Below are 13,698 nucleotides of genomic sequence, written 5' to 3'. Positions count from 1 at the left end.
TGATAAGTAAATAACTATGAGAATTTACATTTCTTTAATTTCTTCTCATCGCTTGTGTAGAACGGCCCGCACACTGCACAAAAAGCAGAGGCACTTCTTATGCAAAACGTGAATTTATTATTACATAGTACAGAAAGGTGAACGTTTCAGTGGTAAAGAGGACTGTCTTTACGAATTGCCTATTTTTTTTTTTTGCAGAGGTTAGTAGGTCAGTATAAATGACCTGGATGATGATGACAAGCAGATAATGTGTTATTTAGAGCCTCATTGTCAGCGCCCCGATCATTCCCACTATATGGATGTACGTGGCTCTCGCGGATCTAAATATATTCTTAAGGACTCCAAATGACACCAAACTTATCTGGATGAGTAAACAACTGTATAGAGTGTGCCAGTAAACCCGGAACTCTGTTAGTGCTTTTAGCACTTCCGGTTCTCTCGTCTGAAAGTCAATACGTTTTTTGAATGGGATTTTGGTAAAATGCCTCATAAGGTCTGTGGTTAACAAAAGCTTAAGCGAGTTTCAGGTTTTGTTCTACGACATAAAACCTGTCAGTAAATACCCTACTTGTGAATTTTGAAGCTTTTACGTGTCGTAAAAAAGGCGGTTGCTAACAAGTTGCTCAATATGACTACAAACCCTGTTGGGGACATTAAATGTCATCACCCCCAACAGGCGAGAGTGCTGGCAGTTCGCCATTACAGCTTCTTATTTAGCTTAAACAGTCCGATTTCCCCATTATACAATGTTTTTAAAATAAAGCGGCCGAAATCAGTTGAAAGCTTAGTGGCGGTGACGTCAAGAGTCATGCGACCGTGGAGTAGTCATGTAGTCCGTTAAAGCCTAACGTTAGCTTTTTACTTCTGGCGATCACATTTAAGCTTCAAATGCGGCATGAAAGGTGTTCATATGTGAAGATTATCTCGCTGAACAAAACCTGTAAGTATCATAAACTTGTGTTAGCCACAGACCTTATTTTCTGACATAATCCTAAACGCAATGCAAAAATCACATTCACTTTCTCTTCCGGGTACCAGCGCGATGCTAAACTTCCAGGTTTTGACGTCAGCCCTGGCACACTCTATATAATGCCAGAAATAAGGTCCAGGTTGTAAAAAATGGAACTTCCCCTTTAAGTTTACGGGCTGTTTCCCAGAGTCTCCTTAGTGAAGACATATCTTCTGAAAGGTATATCTTAAGAAGGGCAGTCTGAACCACTTGTAAGCTGTCCCTTAGTGATGCGCTCCATTCATCCTATCACAGTTTTAGCTTTATTAGGCCAAAATTATGTTTTTTAAATGGACAGTTGCAGTATAATTCACATCTAGACTCTTTGCGCACATTACATCATTAGTTTAAAATCAATTTCATGAAAATTAATAATGAATATTGAATATTATGAATATATAGGTTTATTTATTTATTTATTTATTTATTTAATTATTCATTTATTTATTTAATGGAGCTAACTAACTGAGGATATGTTTTTTCTGACGAGGCTACAGGCTGTACCCTACTATATACTGAATATCTGACAGATACTTGACAAATTGATCAAATTGAAGTCTAATGAGGCCTGCTGGGAACTAATCAAGCGGGCGGCACTAGCTATATAGGCAATCAAGCCCGTCGCCTGTGCTTGCTTCATTGTAAATGACATTATGGCTGTGTTACAGCGTATTGTTATGCTCAATCAGCTGATCCAAAGGCGTCGCCATCCACATAGCCATTTGGTTCATGTTAATCATAAATCACAAACTTCAGTCCGCTAGATGTCCTCTCAGACAGTGCCATCCTGTCCAAATTCTGGCTGCCACATGGGAAGATCCTGAATCTGCCTGCACTTGTCTCATTTCCACAGCTACCAAGTGCAACTTCGCCCTCAGCCCAGATGTACAGCTTCTGGCGGATTTGCATTTTTATGCAGTGGGCAGTTTTTTGGAGGTGACACACACACACACACACACACACACACACACACACACTCACACAGCAATGAAACGTGGATATGCTGCTGCTACAGGTGCCTATTGTGTGACAACAACAGATTTGCAGTCTGTACATTGACAGAACTGATGTTGGAAAACTAATATAAGACACAAACTGGCATTGAACGCAATGATGGAAAAAGAGAGACAAACACGTATGCTGTTATAAATGTTTCAATAACAAATGCATCATTGAGCAGATGTTCTGTAAAAGGCATAGCCTCATTTATGATATAATATTTGATGGAGGAAAAATTATTATGGCAATACTTTTTATATTACAATGTCATTTATTTACCTTTACATGAGATCAATCGATGTGTGAAGCATCGATTAATACACCGTCAGCACCATAGTGAAGGACAGCTCCAACTAACGATGTCCCTTAGCCGCTCTCCTTACGAGCCCCTGCTAAGGGACAGTTTGGGAAACACTCGTAGGAAAAGAAGTCCCTTAGCTAAGGTATATCTTAGAGACCGTCGTAGAGCGCTAAGGTACATTGAAACTGGGAAACGGGGCCCTGGTCTATTAGTTTTGGAGAGGAAGTGACCTCTGCAGACATTTCGGCTCTCATTTAAAACCTCTTAAATGTCTGTATCTTAAGTTCTCAGAGAAAACAGGTGAGCACACTTTAGTGGCCCATCTCTGACATGCCAAACAGTGTAGAAGAAACACTGATATGTAATATGAAACTGCTTTATTCAGTGTTTTTATTGGTTTAAATCACCGGATCCATTTGTTTTGGAGAGGAAGAGACATCTGTGGACAATTCAGCTCCCAGTAAACACCCCTTGAACAATGAACACTGAAAGAATTCTAACCAGGAAAGGTTTCAGGTGATTGCAATCTGCAATCCTCAACACTAGATCCCACAAAGTCCCCCTAAATCTCACACACTGGACTTGAAGAACCAGTCTTTTCATTTTATAACCGAGCCCCCTACCAGCACTACTTCTGCTAAACTAACTCAGGAGGTTGATGTCATTCAGCTATCCAACAGGTGTGACATATGAAAAACAACATCTACATAAGGCAGTTTTTGCAGTACAACATTGTGCCTCAGAGGCCACAAACTCTGAGATAGCTTGGATTCAGCATGATCATTTCAGGACTGACCTCTAGAGCTGTTGATTGAGTATTGGATGTCCATTACTCCACTATAACCTGCCTCTATTTATGGTCCTGAGCTACATAAAATAAGTGTTTGCTTTGCTTTATTGTATTCTAAATTTTAATCATCAATTTCAGATATTGAGATGTATAATGGTTGTCTTCTCTAAGGGTGAAAAATCTGCCAATCTTCTCTAGGCATCTAAGGGTGAAAAATCTGCCACTGTAAACTTCCAGCTAAATACAACCCCCCCTTGTTAAGACTAACGAAATTAGTTTCTGCATATGGTTACAATTCTCCTCTGCTCTCTGTATCACGCATGGCGGAGTCATGTTGGCAACCATGCGCCGCTCCACACTGTCGTGCCTCTGCCACCGTACAGTCACAGATGTGTGACATGACACGATCCTGTCACATGAACGGCTGAAGATGTTATGTGACTGCGCTCTCCCAGTACGTAATCCCGGCTGTGTATGCTTCCACACAGTCCCATCTTTTCCAGTTGCATGGCCCTCACACAGATCTGGTTGATCCGACACTATACAAAATACATACAATTTGTTTCGCAACATTACGTGCTTTGCGAGAGTGGGGGCTTGCGTGTCACAACATCAGAGGGCTGCTGTGATTGTGAGGGTGAAGCAGGGGGGAGGCCTGGGCCTTTTTCTGAATGCCAACTCCGGCTCCTCATCTTCAGATGACTCCTCCTCGCCAGGTGAAAAGGACAGATCATCGGTCTCTCCCTCATCCAGTTCTTCTTCTCTCATTTCTACCTTTGTGTCTCCCCCCATCCGTCTCTCCTTCAATCACCTCTCCCCCATCTGATTCTCCGTCACTTATGTCCTGAAGCATTGCCAGAGCTTGTTCGACATTCATCTATTCTCCAAATCACTCTCCTTTCCTCTTTTTTGTCTGTCTGTCTGTCTGTCTGTCTGTCTGTCAAAACTAGCTTGCATTTTGCAGAGAGATGTGAGAGTTTTATTGTGAAAAAGTTAAAAGCATTTGAAAATGGCAGGGGGGTAAAAATGACCCCTTGGCAGTTCTGTTAATAAATAGTAATAGACATTTTATCACAAATTCCTCTTGCATCAGATGTTGTGAAATATCGCTTCCACTAATCTGTTTAGACAGACAGTGACAGATCAATGAGATGAAGCCATGCTGCGTGTGGCAGGCAGAGCATGTGCAGAGCGTTGCACAGTCCGAACCTCAAAATAATAATTAAAAAAGAAAAGATCTCTGTAATCATTTCCAATATTCACAAGCTGTTTTTATCTAATGACAGATTCTGCTTTAGTCCATATTTGTTGGCGTGTAGTCTGAAAAACAACATTTTCGCTGAGGTTAAAAAAATTACATTTATACATATATATATATATATATATATATATATATATATATATATATATATATATATATACAGTACAGGCCAAAAGTTTGGACACATCTTCTCATTCAATGCGTTTTCTTTATTTTCATGACTATTTACATTGTAGATTCTCACTGAAGGCATCAAAACTATGAATGAACACATGTGGAGTTATGTACTTAACAAAAAAAGGTGAAATAACTGAAAACATGTTTTATATTCTAGTTTCTTCAAAATAGCCACCCTTTGCTCTGATTACTGCTTTGCACACTCTTGGCATTCTCTCCATGAGCTTCAAGAGGTAGTCACCTGAAATGGTTTCCACTTCACAGGTGTGCCTTATCAGGGTTAATTAGTGGAATTTCTTGCTTTATCAATGGGGTTGGGACCATCAGTTGTGTTGTGCAGAAGTCAGGTTAATACACAGCCGACAGCCCTATTGGACAACTGTTAAAATTCATATTTTGGCAAGAACCAATCAGCTAACTAAAGAAAAACGAGTGGCCATCATTACTTTAAGAAATGAAGGTCAGTCAGTCCGGAAAATTGCAAAAACTTTAAATGTGTCCCCAAGTGGAGTCGCAAAAACCATCAAGCGCTACAACCAAACTGGCACACATGAGGACCGACCCAGGAAAGGAAGACCAAGAGTCACCTCTGCTTCTGAGGATAAGTTCATCCGAGTCACCAGCCTCAGAAATCACAAGTTAACAGCAGCTCAGATCAGAGACCAGATGAATGCCACACAGAGTTCTAGCAGCAGACCCATCTCTAGAACAACTGTTAAGAGGAGACTGCGCGAATCAGGCCTTCATGGTCAAATAGCTGCTAGGAAACCACTGCTAAGGAGAGGCAACAAGCAGAAGAGATTTGTTTGGGCCAAGAAACACAAGGAATGGACATTAGACCAGTGGAAATCTGTGCTTTGGTCTGATGAGTCCAAATTTGAGATCTTTGGTTCCAACCGCCGTGTCTTTGTGAGACGCAGAAAAGGTGAACGGATGGATTCCACATGCCTGGTTCCCACTGTGAAGCATGGAGGAGGAGGTGTGATGGTGTGGGGGTGTTTTGCTGGTGACGCTGTTGGGGATTTATTCAAAATTGAAGGCACACTGAACCAGCATGGCTACCACAGCATCCTGCAGCGACATGCCATCCCATCCGGTTTGCGTTTAGTTGGACGATCATTTATTTTTCAACAGGACAATGACCCCAAACACACCTCCAGGCTGTGTAAGGGCTATTTGACCAAGAAGGAGAGTGATGGAGTTCTGCGGCAGATGACCTGGCCTCCACAGTCACCGGACCTGAACCCAATCGAGATGGTTTGGGGTGAGCTGGACCGCAGAGTGAAAGCAAAGGGGCCAACAAGTGCTAAACACCTCTGGGAACTCCTTCAAGACTGTTGGAAAACCATTTCAGGTGACTACCTCTTGAAGCTCATGGAGAGAATGCCAAGAGTGTGCAAAGCAGTAATCAGAGCAAAGGGTGGCTATTTTGAAGAAACTAGAATATAAAACATGTTTTCAGTTATTTCACCTTTTTTTGTTAAGTACATAACTCCACATGTGTTCATTCATAGTTTTGATGCCTTCACTGAGAATCTACAATGTAAATAGTCATGAAAATAAAGAAAACGCATTGAATGAGAAGATGTGTCCAAACTTTTGGCCTGTACTGTATATATATATATACATGTGTATATATATAAATAAATATATAATATATATATATGTGTGTGTATAGTGATAATCATTAAATATGCTCTGTGTGGAAAGCTAATAAGAGGCGCAGTAAACCGCTTCAGCTTCCACACTCACTGCTCCTCCTGGTGGATAGACAGACCACTGCAGCTGGTTTCTACAAATTAAACTTAGGGGTGTTACCAGTTAGCCCGTATTCTCTACGTCATCGCGGGGCATCTCATTAAAGTTACGAGCCCGGCCAGGTGACGACAGGGACCTGTCACGGATCGGTCACGGCTCCACCACAGACCAAACGGAAATTTGAATTTATTCTCTATCTCACTTATTCATTCTTTTTATTGATCAAATATTTATTTATGCATATTTGCACATGTACAAGGTATCGCTGCTGGGAAACCATTAGTTCAACTGATCCACTGACAATTGAGAATTGACAGTTGACAAAGTTGTATGTCTGTGGATGATTGTTATATTTGTCTGTGCTTTTATTATTGATCTGGGAGCTGTAAACTGAATTGCCCACACGGGATAAATAAAGTTTTCTGAACTGAACTGAACTGAACTGAAGTGGCTGCATCTGTACATCAGCAGTTTAACACTAATAATATATTTTCAACAGGCAAAGATAATAATATTCATGTTGTGATTTTAAAAATAGTAGTACCAAAGGCCTGAGCAGTGGCAGCAGTTGATGAAGTGAATGACGAATGAAAAAGCTGAATTTAACATGAGCTCACATCAGGCTGGCTGGATGAGTAGATTCTGACTGAGAGGATCCAACAGATCAGAGTGTGAGCTGACCAACCTTGAGGCTGACAGCTGCTCCGGCTCTCAGCAGGTACTTCACTGTATCCAGATGGTTGCTCTCACAGGCCAACATCAGCGGTGTTCTCTGCTCCTCATTAAACATGTCCAGGTTGGCTCCAGCCTACACACACACACACACACACACACACACACACAGAGCAGTCTGTACATTGACAGAATTGATGTTGGAAAACTAATATATAAGACACAAACTGGCACTGAACGCAATGATGGAACAAGAGATACCAGTGTTTCCCATACACTGACGAGACTATGGCAGCCCGCCATAGTTTAATTTCCCCCGCCATAGTCTCCAAAAATCGGCCAGATATAAAATGCCTCTGGTAAATGAACAACACTCTGTAGTGCACCGGCTGGAGCGCCGTCAAAAATAGACCCAGCTCGTATTTTTAGCGGAGTTGAGTGCCAAGCCGCTTCTAGGCTGCAGCTAGGAGTGCTGCGGCGCTTCTGGTGGAGCAGCTTATATTGACTTGAATGGTCGCGATTAGCTCAAGCACCCGCGCCTCGGCCAGCTCGCGCACGCGACGGATCCAGTGGGTTGCCATAAATGGGCCTGTCCCAGAGGCATTCAACTACCAGAGGGCTTTTGAATTCTTCTTTTTGAAGCTGTGTAAAATGCTCTAATTCAGGGTGCCGTACTTGCAAATCGTGAGGGAGGGAAGCAGTAATTTGTGTCTGTTAGTGTGTAATTAATTTGAGTCTTACCTTTTGTTTTCTTTTCGTATTGCGTATTTTGTATTGTTTTGTGTATCTGTAACTGTGTTTATGAGTGAGAGAGAGAGAGTTTTAAAAGAATATTTTGTCTGCACATGATTTAAAATCATAAAATAGCCCTGCAGAGGCAGATCAGTACGTTAGTCATTTTTCTTTTGATTACTGAAATGTTAAACCACTAATCCTTAGCCATATTTTAAGTGTAACCCTTCACCATAACATACCACTAGTGTTTTTATCAGTAAAAATCAGGGCTGGACTGGCATTTTTGGCCATGGCGGCCCACTATGATTGGTGATATGCCATACGTACACACTACGCTGTTACCAAAATTAAAATAAATCTCAGTTGTATCCTATGTGCCCTGGAAGAGAGTACCAAGGCTAGAAAATCAATGTGCTCATTCACTTCTCATATATCCATCAGTGGTTTATCCATCAGTGTATGTTAGTAGGCTACGCACATAGATGTCGGAACTAGGGGTGCGGGGATTTAAACCCGACATTTTTCAATAAGTTGGCTATTGTAATTAAGAGTATTAACCCACAATTCTTGTTATTTGAATGACAGAAATATCGGATCTTAATGAATGGTGCAAAACGGAAGCATGATTATGTAATAAAACAGGTGTTTATTTTAGGATCCAGGTGGTGAAGGGCTGTGTGTGCACAATGTCCCAACAGGGGACAGCCCTCCGTTCCAAAACCCCCCCCACTCCGAAATTGATTTCAAGTCCATATCGAGTTTCCTGCATCAAACACTGCCGTCCGCTCTCCGGCCGCACTCGCACAATTCTGAAATTCGCTGTAGGCTCCTACAAAAGCTTGAAATGAACGTTCAACTCATTGTTTTTTATTGAAAATATGTATGTTAAGATAAAGTATTTGCTTGTTTTGTGGTTAATTATGCACATGATCCGTTTGACTCCATCATGCGTTCCTGCAGACATGGGCAAAAGGAACAGTGCGCAGCCTCCGTTTACTTTGCATCCGTCTCGTTCATTCAAACTTTGTAAACACGGTTGGCATATTCTGCCATCATAACTTGGCTCTCAGAATTCACCAGATTGATGCCTTTAAATCAAATATATACAAAATACAAAAACAAAGCACGCCCCCGGACCCCGCTAGAAGGTTCGGACCCCCCGCCATAGTCTCCAGAAATCCTGTGGGAAACACTGGATACAAACACATATGCTGTTATAAATGTTTCAATAACAAATGCATCACTGAGCAGATGTTCTGTAAAAGGCATAGCCTCATTTATGATATAATATTTGACGGAGGTAAAATGATTATGGCAATACTTTTTATATTACAATGTCATTTATTTACCTTTATATGAGATCAATCGATGTGTGCAGCATAGCTAAGGTATATCTTGGAGACCTTCGTAGAGCGCTAAGGTACATCGAAACTGGGAAACGGGGCCCTGGTCTGTTAGTTTTGGAGAGGAAGTGACCTCTGCAGACATTTCGGCTCTCATTTAAAACCTCTTAAATGTCTGTATCTTAAGTTCTCAGAGAAAACAGGTGAGCACACATTAGCAGTTGCTGGGCTAGTGGCCCATCTCTGACATGCCAAACAGTGTAGAAGAAACTAGGGCTGTAGTCAACCAAAGAAAATCTTGGTTGACTAAAGTCGCACATAATCTTCAACTAATCGATTAGTCGTGGGAAAAAAAAAAATCTGCACGTTATTTTTACTTCTGCGGTGGTTTGTCTGTGTCACTCTGCAGTTACACCTCCAAAACACTAGTCGGCGGTGGAGGACTGTGTGTTAAGTGCTGTAAAGTTTAGTTCAAATCAAACTTTATATTGTTGATTCAAAACACACATTTTCAAACACAAGTACGCAAATTGGCTTCACTATAAATCGCAAAACTGACAAACACTTGTCTTTATCTGGACACATTTCCCCCACCAATACAACATGCTAACGTTATTAGCACAAGTCTATGGCATTTTACATTGTATAAATTAGCCTAGCATCTAGCAATCTTTTCCTCTTCTCATATAAAACCAGGGACAACAGCAACATGTAACACAGGTAACGGCACATAATTTGGCTCCATTAAAACTCACAACATTCACCAACAAAACAACTGTCTTACACTAAACACGTTTTCCACAAATACAACATGCTAACATTATTAGCGCCAGCCTATGGCATTTTACATGGTATACATTAGCCTAGCGATGAGTGGAGATTTCCTCTGCTCATATGAAGCCAGGATAAATCCCGAAGTATAAATCCCTGAAGGATAAATCACACATGCTATTTTAGCGGAGGCTTTACTGTCTTCACAATTTATTGTTTCTTATCTGTGAAATACAAGTAAATACAAGCTTCATTTCCAGAGGGAAATGGTTTCAGCTTACAGAAACTGACAGGTCTGCATCACCACGATGCTGAGCGTGAGGGTGGGCGAGTTCAACTTTCTGTCACAACGGGGGTGTTTTGAACTGAAAAATGGGGGCTGAAAACACCCCCATTTTCACAGGTAACTTAGCATGTCCCCCCACCGCAGGAAATAATGGATTAATCCTGGAAAGCTGTTGATGTAGCACTTTTCTCCATATGAAAGTAACACAGCGATTATTTGACCAATGAGAATTTGGTCGGACGGGAGCATAGCGACCAAATAATCAACTAGTCGACCAGGAGACTACAGCCCTAGAAGAAACACTGATATGTAATATGAAACTGCTTTATTCAGTGTTTTTATTGGTTTAAATCACCGGATCCATTTGTTTTGGAGAGGAAGAGACATCTGTGGACAATTCAGCTCCCAGTAAAAACCCCTTGAACAATGAACACTGAAAGAATTCTAACCAGGAAAGGTTTCAGGTGATTGCAATCTGCAATCCTCAACACTAGATCCCACAAAGTCCCTCCAAATCTCACACACTAGACTTGAAGAACAAATCTTTTCATTTTATAACCGAGCCCCCTACCAGCACTACTTCTGCTAAACTAACTCAGGAGGTTGATGTCATTCAGCTATCCGACAGGTGTGACATATGAAAAACAACATCTACATAAGGCAGTTTCTGCAGTACAACATTTTGCCTCAGAGGCCACAAAGTCTGAGATAGCTTGGATTCAGCATGATCATTTCAGGACTGACCTCTAGAGCTGTTGATTGAGTATTGGATGTCCATTTCTCCACTATAACCTGCCTCTATTTATGGTCCAACAAATCAACATTTATTCACTTAACATATTTCCTATGCAACTATTCACATGAAATTTAGACCAGACACTGGTTTTAACTCAATAAAAGGTCAAAATAATAAAACTGGAACACTTCAGTCCGTGAAAGAAGTTCTGTGCAATAAAGTGTAATGACACAGAAATATGGTGTTGGACACGCTTACTGAATTCTGATCAAATTTTTGTTCACAATGCTCGCTTCAAGACAAATCTCTCACAGTGTTCAAATGGGATTTTGGCTTATTCTTCCACATAGACAGTCTTTAAGTCTTCAAGATTCCAGGGGACTGTGGGTGAATTCATTTTTAGTTCCTTCCACAAATTCTCTATTGGATTTAGGTCTGGTGACTTACTAGGCCAGTCTAACACCTTTATTTTCTTCCCTTGAAACCAATACACAGTCTCCTTTCAGTATATTTTGGATCGTTGTCCTGCTGGTAGGTCCACCTACATCTCATCCTATTCATCCTGGTGGATGGCAACAAATTTTTCACAAGAATTTCCTCAACATGACTCCATTCATCTCCCCTTTGATCATTTGGATTCTGCTGGTCCCATAAGAGAAAAAGCCCCATACCATGATGCTTCCACCTCTGAACTTTACTGTAGCTGTGGTATTTTTTTAGAGACATATGCAGAGCGTGATAATGCAATCCACCAGCTCCTTGGACCCGGTCCCCACAAAATTATTCAAAAGTGTATTCAATTGCCTGTCATCTGATGTACTTAATATCGTTAACAGTTTTCTTACAATCTGGAGTCTTCCCCTCTTCTCTCAAGTGTGCTGGCATTACACCATTACTGAAAAAGAACAACTTAGACCCATCCATAATTAGCAATTACAGACCAATTTCCAATATCCCTTTCCTTAGCAAAACACTTGAAAGGTCACCTAGAAGTAATTACATAGCTACCTTTCACTCCATAATCGGTATTATGTGTATCAATATGGCTTTAGAACCAACCACAGCACTGAAACAGCACTTATAAAAGTAATCAATGATTTAAAGGTAAACAGAGCAGCTAACACACTCTCAATCCTAGTCTTATTAGACCTGACCACAGCCTTTGACACCACTGATCACACCACTAAATACACTAGAAAATTCTGTTGACCTATCTGGAAATGTCATTACCTGGCTCTCCTCCTATTGAACCGGCAAGACACTCTCCGTCTCCCTTAGCAACTACAAATCTGGTCCCACAAGGCATAGTCCTGGGTCCATTACTGTTTAACCCCTACATGCTGCCACTTGCCACTATGGCTGTGGCTCAGAGGTTGAGCGGGTCGTCCACCAATTGGAAGATCAGCAGGTTGATCCCCGGTTCCTCCATTCTGCATGTTGAGGTATCCTTGAGCAAGACACTGAACCCCAAATTGCTCCTGATGATGCTTCCATCAGTGTGTGAGTGTGTTAAAAACTGTGTAGCAGGTGGCACCTTGTATGGTAGCCTCAGCCACCAGCCACCAGTGTATGAATGTGTGTGAATGGGTCAATGTGACTTGTAGTGTAAAAAGCACTTTAAATGGTTGGATGACTTGAAAGGTGCTCTACAAATGCAGGTCCATTTACCATCCATTTACCACTTGGGTCCGTCATACAGAAACACAATGTATCTTACTATTTATATGCAGATGACACACAATTACATATTTCACTTTCTCATATAACCTCAGCCCCATAAATGACCTGGTTAATGGCATCAGTGACATTAACATCTGGATGACCAAAAACTTGCTACAATTAAACAAAGCCAAAACCGAGATTCTTGTGGTGGGCACCAAATATTAGAGGGAGGAGATCAGTTCTAAACGGATTTCACGGTCTCTAAAACCCAGTCAGCAGCTCAGAAATCTAAGTGTTATCATGGACCCAGAACTTAACTTTACAAGCCACATTACAAATTTTACAATAATTACAATATAAGCATTTTACCACCTAAAAACATATACAAAATTAGATTCATCCTGTCTCAGTCAAACACTGAAAAACTGGTTCATGCTCTCATCTCCTCCAGACTAGATTACTGTAATGCCCTTCCTCCCAAAAAAGACTGTGGGATGGCTCCAACTTATTCAAAGTGCTGCACCCAGAGTACTCACTGGGACTAGAAAAATGGAACATATTACTCCCATACTCAAAACACTTCACTGGCCTCTGATTAAATACAGAATTGATTTCAAAACACTTCACTGGCCTCTGATTAAATACAGAATTGATTTCAAAATACCCCTCCTCCTCCTGTTTACAAAACATTTAATGGTCTGGCTCCTCAATACATCTTTGATCTGCTTACTGCCTACATAGCCCCCAGAATCCTTAGATCATCACACTGGTCTCCTAACCGTGCCCATGACCCAAACTAAATTTGTTCAAGTCATTATGGCCCCACTTTTTGGAAAAAAATGCCTCATGATCTGAGATTCTAAGCAACTGTGTCATCCTTTAAGGTCAAACTTAAGACCTACCTGTTCCCTCAGGCCTATGAATTTAGTGCCTCTGTCTATTTGTCTCTCTCTCCTTCTCTCTCTCTCTCTCTCTCTCTCTCTCTCTCTCTCTCTCTCTCTCTCTCTCTCCCTCTCATCTCTATTGTTCTCCTAATCATCCCTGACATGCTGCAACACTGTGGTAAGCGTGTTGTGTCATTTCCTGTGCTTCTGTGATAGAGACTTTGTGCTGCTCTAGTGAGATCACAACAGCTAATTTTGTGACATTTCTCATTTCAGCTGCTAAATATCTACTACACATTTAAACCTACACTAGT

The 13,698-nt window shown here is 41.2% G+C and overlaps 1 protein-coding gene across 6 annotated transcripts in view; it reads right to left on the bottom strand.

Moving 5' to 3' along the window:
- Positions 1 to 13,698, bottom strand: part of LOC117252502 (histone-lysine N-methyltransferase EHMT1) — a 156,184-nt gene that overhangs the window by 68,492 nt on the left and 73,994 nt on the right. For all 6 annotated transcript variants that reach the window (XM_078170997.1, XM_078170999.1, XM_078170998.1 and 3 more), the window contains one exon: positions 6,981 to 7,103. In XM_078170997.1, the coding sequence (XP_078027123.1) occupies positions 6,981 to 7,103 (123 nt within the window). The remainder of the gene's footprint in view (positions 1 to 6,980; positions 7,104 to 13,698) is intronic.

This window comes from Epinephelus lanceolatus, chromosome 9 (genome assembly GCF_041903045.1).
Source record: "Epinephelus lanceolatus isolate andai-2023 chromosome 9, ASM4190304v1, whole genome shotgun sequence".
NCBI lineage: Eukaryota > Metazoa > Chordata > Actinopteri > Perciformes > Serranidae > Epinephelus > Epinephelus lanceolatus.
Note: the sequence above shows the minus strand (reverse complement) of the source record. Positions and strands in the feature narration are given on the sequence as shown.